This window comes from Cotesia glomerata, linkage group LG7 (assembly GCF_020080835.1).
Source record: "Cotesia glomerata isolate CgM1 linkage group LG7, MPM_Cglom_v2.3, whole genome shotgun sequence".
Taxonomy (NCBI): domain Eukaryota; kingdom Metazoa; phylum Arthropoda; class Insecta; order Hymenoptera; family Braconidae; genus Cotesia; species Cotesia glomerata.
Window position 1 is genome coordinate 1,687,685 of NC_058164.1, and position 22,899 is coordinate 1,710,583.

General features: G+C 27.5%; 6 protein-coding genes across 6 annotated transcripts; 3 read left to right on the forward strand and 3 right to left on the reverse strand.

The window, feature by feature from the left end:
• Positions 1–217: 217 nt before the first annotated feature.
• On the reverse strand, positions 218–5,424 carry LOC123268504 (probable ATP-dependent RNA helicase DDX55 homolog). Its single transcript, XM_044733647.1, has 6 exons — positions 5,206–5,424; positions 4,113–4,220; positions 2,867–3,139; positions 2,439–2,797; positions 442–1,345; positions 218–342 (listed from the first exon to the last, which is right to left on the reverse strand). The coding sequence occupies exons 1-6, from the start codon at positions 5,308–5,310 to the stop codon at positions 304–306; spliced, it is 1,788 nt and encodes a 595-aa protein (XP_044589582.1). The 5' UTR covers positions 5,311–5,424; the 3' UTR covers positions 218–303.
• A 114-nt stretch (positions 5,425–5,538) lies between these two features.
• Positions 5,539–9,493, forward strand: LOC123268517 (porphobilinogen deaminase). Its single transcript, XM_044733669.1, has 4 exons — positions 5,539–6,133; positions 6,309–6,381; positions 6,461–6,644; positions 8,360–9,493. The coding sequence occupies exons 1-4, from the start codon at positions 6,068–6,070 to the stop codon at positions 9,132–9,134; spliced, it is 1,098 nt and encodes a 365-aa protein (XP_044589604.1). The 5' UTR covers positions 5,539–6,067; the 3' UTR covers positions 9,135–9,493.
• On the reverse strand, positions 9,414–10,862 carry LOC123268547 (mitochondrial import receptor subunit TOM20 homolog B-like). The gene is made up of 3 exons (XM_044733714.1): positions 10,427–10,862; positions 9,958–10,223; positions 9,414–9,629 (listed from the first exon to the last, which is right to left on the reverse strand). The coding sequence occupies exons 1-3, from the start codon at positions 10,548–10,550 to the stop codon at positions 9,585–9,587; spliced, it is 435 nt and encodes a 144-aa protein (XP_044589649.1). The 5' UTR covers positions 10,551–10,862; the 3' UTR covers positions 9,414–9,584.
• A 502-nt stretch (positions 10,863–11,364) lies between these two features.
• On the forward strand, positions 11,365–16,604 carry LOC123268483 (tonsoku-like protein). The gene is made up of 3 exons (XM_044733587.1): positions 11,365–11,481; positions 11,587–14,613; positions 15,489–16,604. Exons 1-3 carry the CDS (start codon positions 11,469–11,471, stop codon positions 16,433–16,435), a joined length of 3,987 nt encoding a protein of 1,328 aa, XP_044589522.1. The 5' UTR covers positions 11,365–11,468; the 3' UTR covers positions 16,436–16,604.
• Positions 16,491–18,628, reverse strand: LOC123268533 (U6 snRNA phosphodiesterase). The gene is made up of 4 exons (XM_044733691.1): positions 18,508–18,628; positions 18,255–18,406; positions 16,788–17,122; positions 16,491–16,706 (listed from the first exon to the last, which is right to left on the reverse strand). Exons 1-4 carry the CDS (start codon positions 18,615–18,617, stop codon positions 16,515–16,517), a joined length of 789 nt encoding a protein of 262 aa, XP_044589626.1. The 5' UTR covers positions 18,618–18,628; the 3' UTR covers positions 16,491–16,514.
• Positions 18,629–18,759: 131 nt separating this feature from the next.
• On the forward strand, positions 18,760–22,899 carry LOC123268502 (uncharacterized protein KIAA2013 homolog). The gene is made up of 7 exons (XM_044733644.1): positions 18,760–18,940; positions 19,009–19,516; positions 20,905–21,142; positions 21,211–21,452; positions 21,612–21,836; positions 21,978–22,252; positions 22,385–22,899. Exons 1-7 carry the CDS (start codon positions 18,781–18,783, stop codon positions 22,570–22,572), a joined length of 1,836 nt encoding a protein of 611 aa, XP_044589579.1. The 5' UTR covers positions 18,760–18,780; the 3' UTR covers positions 22,573–22,899.

The window sequence follows — 22,899 nt, forward strand, 5'->3', positions numbered from 1 at the left end:
TCTCGACAAATTAAATTTTTTTCGGGGGCCGTTTTAAAATATCTAAGTATAATACGTAAAAATACAGATTCATTTATAAGAAAACATTTAACATTTCTTTATTTACTTACATTCAAATATCTAGTATTTGTTTTATACAGAAAAACATTTAAATATTTATTTTTGTTATGTACATAATATAAAATATATTTTACATATTTCTTATTTTTTTTTTTTAAGTAATAAAATTTTGTAACTAATTTCAATTTATTAATTAATATAATTTATATTATAATTATAACTAATAAAAAGAATAGACACATTTTACACGTCTACAGCTTCATCGAAATCTTCTTGTGATATCTAGAATTAAATCATTTTTAATGAGTCAAAATTTTGAAACAAAATGAAACTTTTAAATGTATTTTCATCAATTGCTAATAATATTTAATGAAGCTTTACCTTTTTTTTCTTTAATTTCTTCATCAATGCATTTTCTTTAGCGTATACAGATAATTCATCTAAAATTTCTTGCATAGAAGCTTTCCGTTTTTTGAGCTTACCAGATTCATCAGTTTTTCCTTGTTTAGACTTTTTTTCTTTCTTCGTAATACGTTTATCCTGTTTCTCAGTTTTCTTTTTCTTCGCTTCAGACCAAGACACTGTATTTTTCATACGTCGTTTTACATTACTAGGCCATTTTCCAGTTTTACGATAAATATCAAGATTCTCCAATCGTTTTTCTTCTCTCTGTTTATTTTTGTATTTAATAGAATTAGTATCAACATCAACTTCTATAAAAGACGACAAATTTCGATTTTTTAGTTCTGGCATCCGTGGCATTCGTAAAAGACCAAAACCCATTGCTGTCAGACCGAGATCTAAATCTTTTAAGCTTAAAATTAAATTACATTCATGTTTACTATACGACTGTATGTATGAAACAAAAGCACAATTAGCTTTATCGAATAAAAGCCTATCACTGAGCTGTAAATTTCTCATCGTTTTCAAACATTGTTGAACAAGTTCATCAATTGAATTATCAAAATTCATTTGATCCAATTCTACTTTTTGATTTCGTTTAATAAATTCAATATAAGCATCTTCAGTACGTAAAAGAAAGAGTAGTGCATTTCCATTATGACCGATTCGTGCAGTTCTGCCACACCGATGTACAAAGTTACTGGCAGAGGATGGTGGATCATACTGCAGAACCCAATCTACTTCAGGAATGTCAATTCCCCGAGCCATTACATCAGTACAGATAAGAATACCACTGTCAATTTTATGAAAATCATCGAATATTTTCTTTCTTCGGCCTTTTAATTTTCCGTGAAGAGAAAATATATTTCCACCAGGAAACATTCTGTAAATTTTTAAATAATCTATATTATTAAGAGAATAAAAAAAATTTTTTGTCCAGGATAGTCATATGATAAAATCGTTTTGTTTAGTGAAATTTAGTTATTGCAAAGGTCTTGATTTGAATTTGTGCCTTTTCAAGGTTTTATATAATTCTCACCGATAGTCAATTTAAGTATTTAGGCTGCATTCAAAAATGCTCTATCTCTAGATACATAATTAAGAAATGACCTATCTCGTGAACTAATGACATTTTTAAAGATATAAGCTCACCCCGACATTACACTTATCGAGAGCTTTCATTTGAGTACCCACATCGTTTTTTCATATATATATATATATATATATATATATATATATATATATATATATATATATATATGTATATATGAAAATGCATGTGGGTACTCAAATGAAAGCTCTTGATGAGTGCAACATGGGGATGAGCTTATATCTTTAAAAATGTCAACAATTAAGAAATGACCCTGTATCTTGTCAATTATTGACATTTTTAAAGATATAAGCTCATCCCGATGTTACACTGATCGAGACCTTTCATTTGAGTACCCACATCAATTTTTCATATATTTCATATATTTATATATATGAATATATGAAAAATATATCAAAATGCATGTGGGTACTTAAATGAAAGCTCTTGATGAATGCAACATCGGGATGAGCTTATATCTTTAAAAATGCCAACAATTAAGAAATGACCTCGTATCTTATCAACTATTGATATTTTTACAAATATAAGCTCATCTCGATGTTACACTCATCGAGACCTTTTATTTGAGTACCCTCATCAATTTTTCATATATTTCATATATTTATATATATGAATATATGAAAAATATATCAAAATGCATGTGGGTACTTAAATGAAAGCTCTTGATGAATACAACATCGGGATGAGCTTATATCTCTAAAAATGTCAATAGTTAAGAAAGTGCATTGCAATTTAACAAAAGTCATTATTTAATAAAGAAAAATTTCATTTATTCATAGTTCACAAGCCACGGCAGTCACATAGTGACTGCAAGGTTGCTAGTATATATTATATAGTTATAAAATTTTAATAAATATTTACTTACAATTTTAATACTTCACTGAAGTAATCCACACAAGCACATGTAGAAAAAAATATCATATACTTCCGATTAGTACCCGTTGATTTAATAAAATTCACTAAAGTTGCAAACTTCTGATCAGGCTCAACAATAGCATAATAATTGTTTAATAATGCAGGTGTTGAAACGCTAGATTTTTCAGTAACAGTTATTATTGTTGGATATCTTAAGCCTGCTCGAATAAATTGTTGCACTTCTTTTGTTTGTGTTGCAGAAAATAATCCAGTTCTTCGTAAACGCGGCAAATGACTTAAGATTGTGTTTATTGTTATTGAAAATCCAGAATCCAATAGCCTATCAGCTTCATCTAATACCAATAATTCCTAGAGTAACATAAAATATTTCATAGTATCTCTACAGTATTGAGTTACAAATAATGATATAAAAATTACCAATGATTTGACTGCTTTTCCTAAATCAACATCTTTGCAATTAGAAAAAATATCTTCTAATCTTCCCGGAGTGGCAATGATAATATTTGCACCCTTTTTCAACTTTATAGCATCTTCTTTTACTGTTGTTCCACCAACTAGCAAAATTTGTTTTAATTTTGGAATATTTATCAGGAACTTATCTAATACTTCACTTATTTGAGTAGCTAATTCTCTTGTGGGTGAAATTATTATCCCACCAATTTCTGTAGTTTTCCACTCTTCATTTCTTTTCTACAATAATATATTTAATATGAATAAAATTGTTTGTAGTAAAAATTAATATTCGAAAAATTAAATTATCGTGATTAATAGATAGATAGATAAAAAATTTTATTTGGCTCTGGAACCTAAGCTCCCTCAAAGCCATCAATATTTAAATTACATTGGTTTACATAGATTACAAGATTACTTAACTAATTAAAGGTTTACAATTAGATTTGATTTAAAATGTAATAAAATCCAAATAGATCATTTAATACAAACAAATAACTTAATTTAAAGTCATAATAATTCTACAAGAAAAAATATTTAAATAAGATGAAAAATAAAGATTGCAATTGTTAATTGTCATGTTCAAAAAAGTGATTGAAGCAAACATTTTTAAATTCAACCAAATTATCTACAGCCACAGTCTCAGCTGGCAGTGCATTCCAGATACGTATGCCATGAATTAAGAATGAATAATCATACATGACACAATTAGCCTGCGGTATACGAAGATAGTCTTGTCGGACATCACCTCTACGCAGTGCTACAGGCAAAAAGTCTAGTTTTGAGCCGAATAGCTGCCGATAATTTAGTCGAATTTCCTTATAAAACAGACAAGCAATGAAATAATCTCTTCTCGCTGCAAGCTTTAGCCAATATAACTTTTTGAAATATGGAGTAACATGTTCATATTTTGGTACTTTATAGATAAATCTAACACATGAATTCAATTTACGCTGCATCTTTAATAATAATTTGTTTGAATTATTAAAGTAGATACTAGCTTAATACGTAAACTTTCACTAAATATTTAATTGTTTATTTTTAGCTGTGCTAGAATACTTATAGCGCGATTGCACAAATTTGTTACTTGATTCTCCCATGAGAGAGTACTATCTATAATCACCCTAAGGTATTTTACAGTGCTACTATAAGGAATAGCACACCCCTCCACAAAGATTATGTCGGCAGTTAATAAAGATTAATAAAATAATACCTGTAATATTTCTAGCAATGGGATAAGAAATGCCAAAGTTTTACCACTTCCTGTGACAGCTTCTGCTGCAACATCCTTTCCATTCAATAGAATAGGAATACAAGCTGACTAAAAAAAAAAAAAAAAAAACATTATTTTGTTATTGTTAAAAGAATTTTATATTTAATGACATTAAAGTTAGAAGTCACTTGATTATTTTTTAGTTTTTTTTGAAAAATAAATTTGTTCCGAAAAATTATTTTTAAAAAATTGCATTTTTAATTTTTTAAAATTTCTACATGTCAATTGTTTATTATAATTTTTTTTACCATCATTTTTTTGTCAAAAAAATGATTAAATATCTGCTAAATTAATTTTCATTTATATTCAATATCACATTCATATTTTATGATATTAAAGTTAGCAGTCACTAGAACATTATTAAATTTTATTTAACAAACCAATTTATTCTGAAAAATTATTTTTAAAAAATTGCATTTTTAATTTTTTTAAATTTCTACAAGTCAATATTTTTTTCTCATTCTTTTTGTTATTATTTATTTATTAAATAAATTCTAAAAATGATTAAATATCTGCTAAATTAATTTTCATTTATATTCAATATCACATTCATATTTTATGACATTAAAGTTAGCAGTCACTTGATAATTTTTTAATTTTATTTATTAAATAAATTTTTTCTGATAAATTATTTAAAAAAAATTGCATTTATAGTTTATTAAAATTTCTACATGTCAATATTTTTTTCTCATTCTTTTTGTTATTATTTATTTATTAAATAAATTCTAAAAATTATTAAATATCTGCTGAATTAATTACCATAATTTTTTTTCTTCCTTTTTGCTATAATATATTTGTTACAGAAATTTATTCTCTATTTAATGACATTAAAGTTAGCAGTCACTTGATTATTTTTTAGTTTTTTTTGACAAATAAATTTGTTCCGAAAAATTATTTAAAAAAAATTGCATTTTTGATTTTTAAAAATTTCTACATGTCAATTTTTTATTATAATTTTTTGTCAAAAAAATTTTTAAAATGATTAAATATCAGCTAAATTAATTTTTATTTATATTTTACTAAATTTACATACTTGTATTGGAGTTGGGTGTTTAAATCCAAGTTGTTTCAATGTTTTTATTATTGTACTACTTAAAGTAATGTTCAAATAAGTCCATTTTTGTTTATTATCAGCCATATTGTTAATTGGCGTTTAATAAAAAAATAATCAAATATTTTATCAACATTGACCCACGTGCTTTTCTAACCTTACCCCGACTGACTTTAGTGTCTATTTTTAACGTACTGCGCAGAGAGAGGTGGGGAGAAAAAAAAGAAAAAGCTCTACTACATAGGAGTATATAGCCGAGAAGGTTAATATGGTTTCTTTTATACCGCGCGAGTACTTCTTAGCACTTCTCTTAGCTATCCACACTTATTGCAGTTTTCTGCAATTTTACAGATACGTGTTAGTGTGTGCAACCGAGATACACAACATTGAAGTTGGATGTATATTATTATAATTATGAAAGAGTAGTTTATTGAGTTCACCAAGTCATCGTGCATTCACTTGATCTCCTCTCGGTGCCACGGTAGCACATGGCATACCAGGAACGTTATTTTTTAAATAAAATCTACAATATTTTTTTTAGTGTGATAATGTAGTTAGAATAGTAATTGTCAATTCAATTATTTAAATTCACAATCTGCTGCAGTGACAGTGACTGTGAATTATTCGTAGTTATAATTTAAAAGTTCATTATTAATTCTCTGCTGTATAATTTATCAAGTTTTACTTATAATACGTGAAAGTTATTTAATTTTTATGTTACCGTTATAAAAATACACATTTTTTCTTTTTCTTTTATAAATATATTTATATGAAAAATTTTTATAAATATTTTATTTAATGTTTATATTGTAAAAATTATTTATTGCTCGTTATTTTAATAATTATGTCTAAACATAATAATGAAAATTCAATTGTTGACGTAATAAGAGTTGGATCACGTAAAAGTGAGGTGAGTTATCATTTATTCACAAACATTAAAAAAAAATATGAGTGTAATAATAAATTTAAGTTATAAAATTATATTTAAATGACATTTTTATTATTATAAACAATTACATAATGTTATTTTCTTAAAAAATAATAAATTGATTGTTAGTTATTAATAATTATTTATTTTTTTTCAGCTGGCTCTAATCCAAACTAACCATGTAATCGATTGTTTAAAAGATTTGTACCCAAAAAAAAAATTTGAGATAGGTAATCATTAATTTTTTTACTATCCTAATCGGCCACTAATTACATAAATGATGTTTACGACTGTTGTTTTTGATTACAGTGACAATGAATACAAGAGGTGATAAAATATTAGATATATCACTGCCTAAAATTGGGGAGAAGGCATTATTTACTCAAGAATTAGAGATAGCTTTAGAGCGTGGACATGTTGATTTTGTAGTGCATTCATTAAAAGATTTACCTACCACATTACCTCCTGGCATGGCGTTAGGAGCAATTATGAAGTGAGTATCTGTTAAATTCTTTTGACATTATATTATTGATTCAACTGATTATAATGATAAAAATATTTATTTTTAATCTTATCTACCAAAAAAAATAATTAGTTGGAATTTTCCCAAGTAAAGAACAATTTCATAAGTAAAAATTTTTATTCTGTTTTTCAACCGAGGAAAATTTTTTTTTCACTTGAAAAATGATTAGTCATTTTCATGAATCGCTTAATAATGAAGATTAAAGATAGACAATTATTTTTAATAGTAATAAGCTTAAAAAAATTTAATTGTTGAAAAAAATAAAAATTATCAATCTATCCGTCAATAAAATAAAAATAGTTTTTATCATTAAAGATAAAAAAATTTTATGTTTTTTTTTTTTTGTATAAATAATTTATAAAATTTTAAAATGTATCAGACGAGAATGATACTAAAGTTAGCAGTCACTTGACAATTTTTTAATTTTTGCATTTTTAATTTTTAATTTGCATTTTTAATTATTTTAAATTTCTACATGTCAATTTTTTTTTTTGCCATAATTTATTTGTTACAAAAATTACCACAATGACGACGGGCAAAATTAAAAGAAAATCAAGAAAAGTGAAAAGTAAAATTAAAAATTAAAAAAAAGAAAGTCGAAAGATATATTTAATATATTATATCGACGTTCTAATTAGCAAATTGTCTAACTCCATTTTAAAGAATCTTCTATTTGTACGAAAAAAACAATTAGTTCAAAATTTATTATCACTTTAAAAATTCATTCAATATCAATATTATCTAATAGACATATAATATTTAGGTTTGAATCATTCAAATAATTTATAATTGAATTATTGCTACATCAAAATGTTAAAAAATCACCCTCTAAAAAATAAGGAGTTAGACAAATTGCTAATTAGACCGTCGATACACAGAAAGAAAGATTTCTTGACTGAAGAACAAAATTCTTGGCTCAAGTAAATTTTCGGTCGCCCGAAGGAAGACCGAAGTTGTCTTGGCCGAAGTAAAAATTTTTCTTGAAATTCTATTTTTGGTGAAAGTAATTTTTTCTTAATTCAAATTATCATAAATACTTGATACAAGAAATTTTTATATTTGATCAAGATTTTTAGATACTTTAGGGAAGCAGCGCCACATACTTCAGCTGAGAAAAAAATTTTCTCATCTTGAGAAAATTTTTCTCTTGAATATTTGATACCCATTTTAGATTATTTTAGCGCGCAATTATACATATTGAATGAAAAAAAAATGATTCAATATTATTTGATCTTCCCATTTGACATGTTAGTCAATAGAAATATTAATGAAAATTTACTATCAAGATATTTAATTTTTTGGAGCAAAAGAAAAATTTTCTCAAGAGAAAAAAATTTACTTCTGTCAAGAACTTAATTTTTTGGAGCAAGAGAGAATTTTCTCAAAACAAGAAAATTTTCTTGACTTAAATAAATTGTCTTGGATCAAGAAACGTATTTCTTGAAGCAAGGGAATTGATTTGTTGGAATAAGTGAAATTTCTTGTGTCAAAAAAAAATTTTTTTTCGCCCAAGTAAATAATTATGAAGAAAAATATTTTCTTGGCTCAAGTGAACCTTTCTTTCTGTTTATAATTATGTAAAAGCTTTGTAAAAGATACTAGTCATGCAAATAAAATCCTATTATTATTATTTGTTAAAAAAATTTTTTTAATTATTAAATATCTGCTAAATTAATTTTCATTAGACGAGAAGATCCAAGAGACGCAGTCGTAATGTCAAAGCGAATGTCTGACAAAACACTACACACTTTACCATCAGGTAGTGTAATTGGTACGAGTTCACTGCGAAGGTCAGCACAACTAGCCAGAAGCTTACCACACTTAGAAGTACGTAGCATCAGAGGGAACTTAAACACACGTTTAAAAAAATTAGACGACAAAGACGGGCCATTTGCAGCAATAATATTAGCAATTGCTGGATTGAAAAGAATGGGCTGGGAAAACCGGATAAGTGAACTAATGGAGTTACCTAACGAGGAGATATTGTATGCAGTCGGTCAAGGAGCACTAGGAATCGAGTGTCGTGAGTCTGATTGGAAGATTCTTTCAATTTTAGAACCACTAGCGGATGTAAATACTACTTTGCAGTGTGTCTGCGAAAGATCTTTTTTAAAAACCCTGGGTGGTGGTTGTTCGGCACCTGTTGCAGTCGCTTCATCTTTAATTGACGACGATCTGTCAATGACCGGTGCTGTTTGGTCTCTCGACGGTGAAACTCTGATAAAGGATACACTTTCGACGAAACTTTACCACCAAGATGATGACGACAATGACGACGAGCCGCCGAAAAAATGCTCTTTTTTAGAACCCCGACTTTATTGCAGTGCTTCTCCAGGTAAAATGAATGAAACGAGTCTTCTTAGTGCTGAGAAACTCGGCAAAGAGGTGGCTAATAAGTTAATTGATAAAAACGCATTAGATGTTATGTCAAGGGCTAGGGATGAAATATTACGGTCTTAATAAAATGGGTGTTTATTTAGGGAAATATTTATATAAATAATATATTATAAGTGTTCAATTAATTTTAAAAGCACAACCGACGGTATAGTTTTTTACCATGTTGTTATATATCATTGATCACGATGTGATGCGGCTATTTTATTAATTGAATTTACGTACGTAACTTATCTTCCAAACTTAGACGAATAAATAAATTTTATTGTAAACATCATGGACTAAATAATGTCTGTGATGATTGCAATGTAATATATTAATCAGGATATAAAAAAATGCTGTAAATATGTAGCAGAAAGAATTTATAGTATATTGATCGTTATTGATCAATTTGTTAATAAACAAAAATGAATTTACAAATTAAAGACCAATAGTTTTTTTTTTTTTTAATATTACTGTTTTTTAATTAACATTTTTATCGTTGTTTAAAATAAGACAAATAGTATGTAAAATAATTTATTCAACATCTTCATCAGCCATCGTAGTTTGTGATACGAGCCTCTGGAATAATAAAAAGTAATTTATTAGTTAGTTTATGTCTAAGATAAATTATTGGCTGATTAATTTATTATTTTAATATTGAAAATTTATAATACTTAAGTTAGCCGACGTTTTTATTTTTTTTTTTTTTTTTTTCATTAATTAAATTGGAACAAATATGTCTTTAAAAATTGCACTTAAAGTTTTTTACAAATTACATTTTTTTTTTATTTTTTTGTAATAATTTTTTCAATAAAAAAAAAATTATAAAAATTTTTTCAATAAGAAATTATAAAAATTTTTAGATGTCGGCTAACTTAATTTTTATTTATTGAAAATTTTTAGTTACCTGTCCAACCAATGGTAATCTTTGTAACAGTAAATGAAAGACTTCTGGAGGAAGTGTCTTCTGTAAAACTCTCAAGAGTTCTTGTGGTTGTCCGCAGACAGCAACAGCGTTTGCCAAATGCTCAATTCCACCCTCCAAGTCACCGTTAGCAAGCAACTCTTCGCCCAACTGAACTTGTTGAAGGAAGAACTTTTGTACGACTTCGGGATCTTTTAAATCAGGAATGACCGTGCCAGATCTCTGTGCTTGTTTTTTAGCTTTTCTCCCTTAAAAAATAAAGTCGCGTTAAAAATAACTCGTGCGTGAGTATATAACCTAAAAATTTAATAAAAAAAAAATTCTCTAATGACTCATTCATAGTAAAAAAAAAAAAAAAAAAAAAAAAAAAGTCATTGACAATGAATATTTTTTTAAAAGATTATAAAACTAGATATTATTAATTTTGCTATTAAAAAATTGTCTAACTTACGTTCGCGTAATTTATTTTTGAATTCTGGATCACTTCGTCGTTTTTTATCAAAGTAGAAGCAGTAACCAACGAATAATCCAGCAATACCAACGGCTATGCCCACCGCAGCTTTAGACATTGTCATTTTTTACAAAAAAAGTGTTAATTTTTTTAAAATAATATGAATAATGATTTAATTTATCAAGCTATAACTATTAAGTTTATTTCAGTAAACTGGCATTGCAGAGACTTCAGTAAAACGTGCAATTGATGAATAGTAATTAACACGCGAAACAAAATAAAGTTTATGTGATAATTAAACGCTGAATGAATAAACCTCTTAAGAATTGTACTTTTATGTAAAAAAAAAAGAGATAAGCTCCTCTTTACTAGCAATCAGCACGACGAAATGGAATCATGGAATGAAAATCGAGCGGAGAGAGCTAGTATCAAACTATAGAAAAGAGGTTATACATATACTTGTATATATCTAAATATATATCTATGATATATATTTGCGCATGCGAACTATTCAAAAGTGTCTTTTCTCTTTATGAAAATAAAGTTAGCCGAGTTTTTTTATTAAAGAATTATTATAAAAAAATGAAAAAAAAATTTTTTTCATTTGTTAAAATCTTCAAAAACTATAAGTGTAATTTTTTTAAAAATATTTTTTAGTTATAAATTAATAAATTAAGCAAAATAAAAAAATTAAAAATGTCGGCTAACTTTATTATTATTTTCTCTTTTCCCTCCATTTTGGTCCTTTTTTATTTCATACTCCATAAAAATTTTTATTTACCATAGTATAGTTAGTGCTTTAATCTTATGTGATGATCAATTCACTTGTTGATAGTGGTTAGCTTAAAAATTTTATTAAAGTTACAAACAAATATTTTTAAATAAAATAACAAGTGTTTATTGAAAAAAAAAAAATAATAATTCCAATATTATTTATTAATAAAAAATAATGATTTGTACATACTCATTTTTTAACTAAACTTTAAGTAAATAATTAATTATTAAAACTGTTGATTAAATTTTAATATTTCAATACCTGACAATGGAGGAAGAAAGTAAGTTAATATTTAATTTAATTACTCTGCTAATTAATTTAATTAACTAGTATTGAGATAAATACTTTACTGAAATTACAGTAATTAACTATCTTTAATTTACAGAGCTAAAAAAAAGAAAACAACGTGCAAAAAAAGATGGAAATATAAAACAACTAGCAGAGATAGTTAAAGAGCTTGGAGATTTATACTTTGAATCAAAACGAATGGATGAGGCTCTTGAAGAGTACGAGGAGCAATTAAAATTATGTGAAATATTGAATGACCCACTGAACACAGCAGTCGCTCACAGAATGATTGGTGAAATCCATACTGATTGCGGTAACTATGAAGAGGCTTTATCACATTTGAGTAAGTACTTACAAGGTGTAAAAGAAACTAAAAATTTAATTGAACAGCAACGAGCTTACGCTACATTGGGAAGGATGTATTTTTGTATGAGCGAAGCTTGTGAAAAAACGGGAAGCGAACAGGAGCCTTTGGCTGCTGCTAAAAGAGCTTACAGCAAGAGTTTAAAATTGTGCGATAAATTGGAAGAAAATAAGGACATTAAGGAGGTGGAGGTGATGATGATGCGCGCCAGGTTACTGTTAAATTTAGGATTGGTTTTAGAAGTCCAGAAAAAGCTTGACGAAGCTATCGAGTTAATTGAAAAGGCTGCTCAGCTTTGTGAGAAGCATAAGTTGAATGAAGATCTTTATAGAATTCATATTGCTCTAGCTGCTGTTCATGAGCGCCAAGAAAATTATGATGATGCATTAAATCAGTATGATTTGGCAATTAAATTAGCTCATGAGCCTGAAAAAAAAGCTTCTGCACGGATTAGCCGAGCTGAGTTGCTGATAAAAATGGGTGAATGGTCCGAAGCACGGCAAATTCTTGTTTCACTTTATGTTAATAGAAAAAAAGTGTCGTCATTGACTTCAACTATAGAAAAGTTATTAAGAATAGTTGTAGTAATTGATAAATATGAGCTTGACTTACGTGCAGAAGAAGACAATGAAAAGCGGATGACTTTATATGAAAATTTGGGAGATGCAGCGTCTGCTGGTGGTTTTTATGAAAAAGCTGTTGAATTTTATAAAGGTATGCTATTGTGTGCTGAAAAAAAACCTGGTGATAATCGAAGTAACGTAAGCGCTGCTTTGGTAAGTCTGGCACGAACGCTCAAAGATGCTAAGCAGTTTGAAGAGGCATGTATTTATGCTAGATCAGAACTCAAACTTTGCAATGAAAATTATCGAGAAGCCTGTCGATCAGCCTTGTTTCTCGCAGAACTGCTTAGTAGCATCAAACACACGCCAATCATTGAGTCAGAGACACGGGAGGCTTATCAATTAGCGCTAACTAATGCATCTAAATCATCAGATCAACGGTTGAAGCTTGCTGTACTGGAAGAAATGCAAGCGTATTATAATGAAATAGACTCTACTAAGGAAGCTTCAGAGATAAATGGTGAAATAGAGACATTAAGGGCATCGATAATTGATTATGAGTCTCCAATTATTAGCGAGGGGGAAGAAAATAATGATATAGGCAAGGATATTGATTTAGATGAATTGTCAGACGTTGAAGTTGAGCTGCAGAAGGAAGATAAATCAAAAGGGTCTCGTCGTTCTTCTAGACGTGGATTTGTTATTAAAAGAAATGAGAAAGGAGAAACTAAACTTCATGTTGCTTGTATTAATAATAATATACAAGAAGTTGTTAATCTTTTGGCAGCTGGACATCCTGTTGATGTGAGGGATAATATGGGGTGGACTCCACTCCACGAGGCTGCTAATTACGGTCACATTGAAATAGTTCAGCTATTAATAGATCACGGTGCTAATGTAAATGACCCGGGTGGTCCACAGTGTGGCAATATTACGCCACTTCACGATGCTGCTTCTTGTGGGCATTTTTCTGTGATGAATTTATTGATCAAACATGGTGCGAATGTTACTTTGAAGACTAAAGAAGGTGAATCGATACTAGATATCTTTGAAACTTGGCGTAGCCGTTTGGAGGATGATCGTAAAAAAGGAAACGTTGACTGGACGGACGATGATGAACAGGAGTATCAATTCATTCGTGACAGATTGCGTCGTGTTTTACCAACAAAACCTAGCAAGGCTATTAACGAGCCCTTAATTGACGAAGATATTTGTTCCCAAGCTACTGTAGACTTCAAAGAAGATGAATTTTGTAAAAAAGCATCTCCGAAAAAAATTTCTGCTGGTGAGGATTACCGGAGAACGATTGAAAGTTTGAAGAATCGGAATTATTTAAATCAATCGTATGAGTCGGCTAGCTCTAAAACAGTTAACAGCAAAGTTACACCATTAATTGATAGTGAGCAACAGCTGGTTGACGACTGGCTTGAAGATGATTTATCTACACCTGCGACTTCCAGTAGTTTAAAACGAGCTAGCAGTGATGAAGTTGTCAATCCAATTTCCAAGAGAATGTCCTTTAATTCTAGTTCTATTACTGTATCTGATGATGAAGGAGATGGAGATATAAATTATCGGGATGATAATTCTAATAGTAATTATATTGATGATGAAGATGATGATGATGATGAAGATATTTTTGAAAAAAAGAGCCTGACTAAAGGTGTGAGAAGATACAAAAGTGCTTCAGATACTATTAGTAATAAAAGTAATAAAGTAAATAAAAATATTTCACGAAGTCAGCCGAAAAAAGTAAATCAAAGTAAAAATAATCAAAAGACATTATTTGTAACAGGCTTTACTAAAAATACTTCCCAAATAAACCAGTTGTCAATACAGAAGTTCACAAACGATGTAGATACTATAAAAAAATCTAGCTTAAATATTGAATCGATAAATTTCAAAATAATTATCGAAAATATGACAATTAATTTAAAATTGAAACGTCCAGATGAAAGTAATTATTTGTATAATAATTTAATAAATGATATTACGAAACATATCAATCAAAATACTGGTTGCATTGCTAAATTAATTCTAACTACTGGTAATGATGAAGAATTACAGCCTGAAAATTTATTAAATTTAGTTTATACTAATCAAAATGATTTTATATGTCTTTATGGGCAAATCATTGATCTCGTTGTGCCAAAAATAAGTGCGAGATACAAAACAATTTGCTCAGCAATGGATATACGTAAGTTTTTTTTTTATTATTATCTATATTATTAAGAGAATAAGTGAAATTTTGTGACCAGGATAGTCATATGATAAAATCGGTTTTTTTTTTAAGTGAAATTGAATGTCATTGCAAAGGTCTTGACTTGAATTTGTGCCTTTTAAAGGTTTCATATAATTCTCACCGATAGTCAATTTATGATGATAAGTATCTAGACTGCATTCGAAAATTCTCTATCTCTAGATACATAATTGAAAAATGACCTTGTATCTTGTGAACTAATGACATTTTTAAAGATATAAGCTCACCCCGACATTACACTCATCGAAACCTTTCATTTGAGTACCCACATCATTTTTCATATATTTATATATATTATATATATGAATATATGAAAAATATATCAAAATGCATGTGGATACTCAAATGAAAGCTCTTGATAAGTGAAACATCGAGATGAGCTTATATGATTAAAAACGTCAATAATTAAGAAATGACTCTGTATCTTGTGAACTATTGACATTTTTAAAGATATAAGCTCATTCTAATTTTACACTCATCGAGACCTTTCATTTGAGTACCCACATCAATTTTTCATATATTTATGTATCTTATATATATGTATATACGAAAAATATATGAAAATGCATGTGGGTACTCAAATGAAAGCTCTTGATGAGAGTAACATCGGGATGAGCTTATATCTTTAAAAACGTCAATAGTTAAAAAAGTACAGTGTAATTTAACAAAATTCATTATTTAATAAAGCAAAATTTCATTTATTTATAGTTTACAAGTCACGGCAGTCACACAGTGACTGCAAGATTGCTAGCTTATATTAATCTTTAATTTATTTAATTACTAATTTGTTTATTTTTTTTTTTATTTTTCAGGTGTAAATAGTGATTCAAAGCAATTAAAATCATTACGGGCTTGTGAAGATTCAGAAATATTACGTCTAAAAGGTGAAGATGAAGATATTGAAATGATAGCATTACTCAAGAGTCTTGAGTATGAAAAAAATCTTAAAGTACTAGAACTATCATCATGCAGCTTGTTCGGTCATGGTGAATTACTTAATTACACATTGAACCAATTGAAACAACTACAAGAGTTACATTTATCTGGTTGTGATATTGACTCTGAATGTATTAAAAAATTAGATAGTCTTCCGTTACAATTACGAATTTTAAATTTAAGTTGTAATCCATTAAATACTGAATCACAAACTAAGCTGCGCGATTTGATTACATCACTGTACTGCTTGCAGGACTTGAATTTACATAATTGTAAATTGAAGAAGCTTGAATTTAATTCCACAAACACAATAAGTGCGAACTTAGTTAGCTTAGATTTATCGTGGAATAAAATGTATGATAATGAAGTTGATTATTTACTGCAAAGACAATTAGTTAATTTAAATTTATCTCAAACTACAAGATTTCCTATCGTAAATAATGAAATAAATCTAATGGCTTACGCAACCTTGGAGAATTTAGAGCTTGCTGGTTGTAATTTAACAGACTCGGATGTTATTCAATTACTGACCAATTGTAGAAATTTATCTAAAATCATTTTAAATAATAATTCTCAAGTAACGTCAATTGCTTTAGAATCTTTGTTGGCTTATAAACCGACGCTCAGTTTAATCGATACAACTGGATGTCAAAAAATAGATAATTTTCCAAATTATGATCTAATAATCGATGATCCATCAGTTTGTACTCTAAAAACTAGTATGACATCAGATGTTTGTGAGTCTTGGGAAAAATTGTGGTACGGGCGTGCTAAACAATTTAAAATGCCTCATGACATAGTTATTTTCAAACCATTTTACTGATTATAAAAATATTTATTAATTTATTTATTCACAGTTAATTTTTAAAATAAATACCTAAATAAATTAATTTTCAACGTGATTATGACTTTAATGTAAATATGTATATTTTATTACCAATTTTGCAGTGTAATTTTGATACTTTAATATAGTTTTTATCTAAATCTTTAATAAGGACTTGATTTAAACTATTATTTAATTCCTCAACATAAGATTTTAATTCCTTTTCCCGATCACCAAGCATCCAAAAAAAGCTTATGTGATATGAGGCTTCCTAAAATTAAAATTAAAAAAAAAATTATTTTCACAAGAATTACATTAAGCTTCTATAAAATTGATATAAGTGTAAAATTACCTCGTAAAAGGATTCCAGCTGATACTCTGCTAATAATTTATTCAATGACTCCATCAAGTAAGTGAAGCTTGGCTCCAAACAGTGACACTCGATCCCCAGGAACGTTCGTGTTCGCTGCTCATTGCAGTAAACTCTAACGTTATTTAACTCAAGTATAAATGGGTCGACTGATGAGCATATTTTCTTCATACTAGCCACAAAAGAGTCAATCCAGTGAAATTTGAATATTAAAGTACGTGTCAAACTAATATGACTATTTTCAATTATCAAATTACCATCAGTAAAGGCCTCAGTTGATGACTGCATCCATGTTTGCAGCAAATCCCATAATTCGTCTAAAAAAATTTAATTTTTTTTTTGAGTAATAAATATTTTAAATAATTAATGATACTGAAATTAGTAGACATCTGACAAATATTGAAATTTTTATACCAAATCAATTTTTTTTAAATTCGCATTTTTAATTTTTTTTAATTTCTACAAGTGAAATTTTTTTGCTAAATTTTTTTTTTATAATTAAATTGTTATAAAAATCTAAACAATTTTTAGACGTCTGTTAAATTCAGTATTATAATAATTAATGTTACTGAAATTGAGAGACATCGGGTAATTTTTTAAATATATTTATCTAATAAATTATAGCAAGAAAAATTCATTTACAAAAATTCCATCTTTGGAGACTAAAAAATTAGTAATCGGAAAAAATAGATCTGGAAAAAATTTTAAAGTTATGAAAAATTCATATTATTTCATTATAATTATTATAAAATAAAAATTATAATAATAATAATTGTATCACACGCACAATTTTCCTTAAAAACAAACACCTCCAAAATGATCGTTTCATTTTTTGTTACAGAAAAAAAAAATTTTTTTAATATTATTATTATTATAATTTTTATTTTATAACAATTTTAATGAAATAATATAAATTTTTCATAACTTTAAAATTGTTTCAGGCCTATTTTTTCAAGGATTAAAAAAAATGATAATTAAGTTAGCCATCATCTAAAAATTTTTATAATTTTTTTTCATTGAAAAAATTATTACAAATCAATGAAAATAAAGTTAGCCGACTTCTAAAAATTTATATGATTTTTTTTATTAAAGAATTATTACAAAAAAATAAAAAAAATTTTTTTCATTTGTTAAAAACTATAAGTGTAATTTAAAAAAAATATTTTTTAGTTCTAATTTCATAATTGAAAAATAATCAAAAGATTACAAATATCGACTAATTTTAGTATTATTACAAATCAATAGAAAAAATTATCATTTGTACAAAACTTGAAAAACTATAAGTGCAATTTTTTAAAAATATTTTTTAGTTCTAATTTAATAAATAAAAAAATTAAAAACCTCGTCTAACTTTAGTATCATTCTACAAAATTACAAATTCAATTTTTTAAAAATAACTTGTTAGATTTAATTTATTAAAGAAAAATAAAAAAATTGTTAATTCCTCACATTCAATGTAAACAAGTGTTGCCCAATTACCACGTTCGTGTTTAAAATTTCTTACACGACCATCATGCTTCTCAGGATTATCTTCAATAATTGACTGTTCAATTTTATTATCTGCCCAAGATAATAAATTATTTGGCAAAGGTAAATTTTTGCTGCAAAAAAAAAATTATTTATATCCACTATAAATTATTTCAAAACATAACCTACATACTCACAATAATAATAAAAATTATTTATTAGTTTAATAACTTACTTATTATTTGATTGATTATCTGCTACAGGTTTACTGTCAAATACTTCATTATCACAGTCATCATCAGAATCCGAAGATAAATAATTTTGTATCAACCTAAACCCTGCCATTTTTTTATGGTTAGGATTAAACGTTTGACGGTTTACGGATTCCGGTTGTTAAAGCGATGGTGAATAAAGAATCAGCTGTTTTTATAACACGCACACACTTTCGTTGAATAATAAATAATGCAACAGTAGTAAATGTTGATAATATCTATTTATTGTAAATAAAATGATGAGGAATGGTGGTATTTATGAGTTCGGTAAACGTTTACGTAGTAATTCAATAAATCGTAGAATATTTATAGTTCTTATATTATTTTGTTTATTTTTACTCTACTTTGGATCGTCATTAGCTCAGTGGTTTTTTAATGATAAAACACCAATAAAAGGTATTTATTTATAACAAATTATAAATTAAAATTAGTTGATTAATTAATTAATAAATAATTTATTTTAGCATTTGAAGATATTTGCCTTGAAGAAAAATTATCAAGTGCTTATGCAGAAGCTCGGATTTACGATGCAGCAATAACTGAACACACTAGCGATGACCAGACGTCTTCCTCATCATCACTGTCAGTCCCATTATTGTCATTTGATGGCAAATATTTACCTTACATAGGCAATGGATTGTTCGGAGTGGAAATTAATCCAAATAATGCGCGTGTTTTTATAAAACACGGCAGAACACTTTCGCTGAACACTCAATGGGACCCATTAGTCGCAATAACGTCTGATAATAATAACCAGCGGGTCGCTGATGTCATTCACTTCACTCAGGGTATTGTGTCCAGGTATCAGTGCATCAGAGAAGGCTATTCAATTAGCCACAAGTATTATGTACATCAAGTATTAGATAAAATCCTGGTTCAGGATGTCACTATCACCAATCCCTCTTCGTTGGCGCAAAGCGTTACACTGAAATTGAATGGTAATCAACATTGGACTGACAGCAAATCAACAAAGTACGTAAATTTAAATAATTATTTAATTTAATACTAGCAACTTAGTCACTATATGACTGCCGTGACTTGTGAACTATAAATAAATTAAATTTTGCTTTATTAAATAATGACTTTTGTTAAATTGCGCTGTACTTTTTTGACTATTGATATTTTTAAAGATATAAGCTCATCCCGATGTTACACTCATCGAGAGCTTTCATTTGAGTACCCACATGAATTTTGATATATTTTTCATATATACAATATATATAATATATACAAATATATAAAATATATGAAAAGTTGATGTAGGTACTCAAATGAAAGGTCCCGATGAGTGTAATGTCGGAGTGAACTTATGTCTTTAAAAATGTCAATAGTTCAAAAGATATTCGTTAAATTGCACTGTACTTTCTTAATTATTGACCTTTTTAAAGATATAAGCTCATCTCGATGTTACACTCATCAAGAGCTTTCATTTGAGTACCCAAATGCATTTTTATATATTTTTCATATATACATATATATAATATATATATAAATATATGAAAAATTGATGTGGGTACTCAAATGAAAGGTCTTGATGAGTGTAACATCGGGATAAGCTTATATCTTTAAAAATGTCAATAGTTCACAAGACATCTGTTAAATTGCACTGTAATTTCTTAACTATTGACGTTTTTAATGATATAAGCTCATCTCGATGTTACACTCATCAAAAGCTTTCATTTGAGTACCCACATGCATTTTGATATATTTTTTATATATTCATATATATAATATATATATAAATATATGAAAAATTGATGTGGGTACTCAAATGAAAGGTCTTGATGAGTGTAACATCGGGATAAGCTTATATCTTTAAAAATGTCAATAGTTCACAAGACATCTGTTAAATTGCACTGTAATTTCTTAACTATTGACGTTTTTAATGATATAAGCTGTCTGATGTTACACTCATCAAAAGCTTTCATTTGAGTACCCACATGCATTTTGATATATTTTTCATATATTCATATATATAATATATATATAAATATATGAAAAATTGATGTGGGTACTCAAATGAAAGGTCTTGATGAGTGTAACATCGGGATGAGCTTATATCTGTAAAAATGTCAATGGATCACAAGATACAAGGTCATTTATTAATTACGTATCTAGAGATAGAGCAGTTTTAAATGCATCCTAAATACTTATCATAATAAATTTACTATCGGTGAGAATGATATGAAACCTTGCAAAGGTACAAATTCAAGTCAAGACCTTTGCAATGACACTAAATTTCACTGAAAAAACCAATTTTTCCATATAACTATCCTGGACACAAAATTTTGCTTATTCTCTTAATAATATAGATTTTTTTTACATTTTTAGATAAAGTATATTAATTAAATATGTTTCAGTATTCAAGTAGAGGGATCTAATTATAAATACATGGTTACGTCAGGCTTTGTACCATCACCAAATTCTGAAAAAATAATTGTCTCGACAATTGTTTATGTTGTACCGTCAAAATACTTGTCTATTAAACCAAAAAGTACTACGAAATTAGAATTTTTGACGAGTATTTGTTACAGTGAACCTGTTGCTCTAGGACAGTATGAAAATGAACGTAAAAATACTGAACGAAAAGCTCTTAAAGTATATACTTATATTTATTAATGAAAAAAAACAATTATTGTTATTAAAATTTTTTATTTATTATTTAGGCATTGAAAGATGCTGTGAGTATCCAACTGCAAGAAGGATTATTAAATCAGCATGTAAATACTTGGCAAAGTTATTGGAATACTGGGTTCAGTATCAGCGATTCGAAAGCAAAAGGTGCTATTAATGGACACAAAATAAATTCAACTATTTACTATGTGCTATCACAAATACCACGCGGTACTCCTAATATTGAAAAATCTATGCCAAATAATGAAGGCTGTTACCGCGGGCATCATACGCTGTTAGTATAATTTTTATCATATCATACTCATTATTAGCATACAATTTTCTTTTATTGTTTACATTAATTAACAATTAAAAGTGTAAAATTAATATAATTATTAATAACTATAACTATTATTATTATTCATTATTTATTTATTATTAATTATTATTACAGCGACGCAATAAATTTGTGGAAAGATACGTCCACAATTGACGGAATAAATTCCGTAGTTAAAGCTTGGATAATAACTCTAGAAAAACAAGGTTGTCATCATTTACTAGCTGGGCCATCATCTGTACAACAAGCAATTGTATTGAGTCTTGGTGGCTTAAGATTTAGTAATCAGCATTTAGATTTTAATATTGATCCGCAATATCTACATCGTAATTATTTGTTTAGGTAAAAGCTTTTTCTTAATTATTATCTACTATTTATATTTATATATATTATTTTTTTCCGATATTATTATAAATATTATATTACTTAATTACTATTCAACAGTTTAAGTGTAATTAATAATTATCAAATTTTTATTTGCAGACGAATTAGTTATGGAAATATTACACACGTAAATATATCAGTGACGGTTGGTAACGACAATCGTGCAATATTAAGTGTTGCGTTGGATCGTAGTGATAGCGATTACTACGCTTGTGATGCTGGTTGTTTAGATTCACCAGTACTTCTTAGTCAGTCTTATACAAATTTTCCGGTTAAATTAACAAAACCACTAACATCTATATTATATATTACTTCCGATTATCAGCATATGCAGGATCTTCGCAATGCGCTGCATGTACATGAAGTCGAAGAGGGTACATTACAATTTTTTTTTTTTTTAATAATTATTACAATACTATTATTACAATTATTAGTAGTACAGATTATTAATATAATACAATATTGATTGTTATATTACTAATTAATAATTCAAATTAATATTTTAGCACCAGCTCATGATCATCATATTATGGCTCTTCATAAACACGGCCATCAACTTGGTGGATTGCCCACATTCTTTTGGGTCAGCATATGTTTTCTAATAATAGTATTCCACATGTTTTTATGTAAACTCATTTTTACTGAGTACTATGGCCGTCAAGATCGTCAGCGAGGACGATACAATAAACCGTGACTTATTTATGGTATTAATTAATTAAATTAATTAATTACAATAATATAATTAAAAGTAAAACACGTGTAAGTGTGTATATATTTTTCTTATTAAAAAAACAATTAAAGAAAATTTTTTTTTAATATTAATTGTATTTCTTCTGACTATATAATAAGTAAAAAGAGATAATTTTGATATCGGGTAAGGCCTTGGCAACGTGATTTTTGATATCGACTTTAACTATTTTTATAAATTTATATAAAAAATTTTCAGTTTCGCGGATTATTTGTACCAGCATTGTCGGAGGATATTAGTAATTTAATAAATGAGTATGTATTTTTATATATA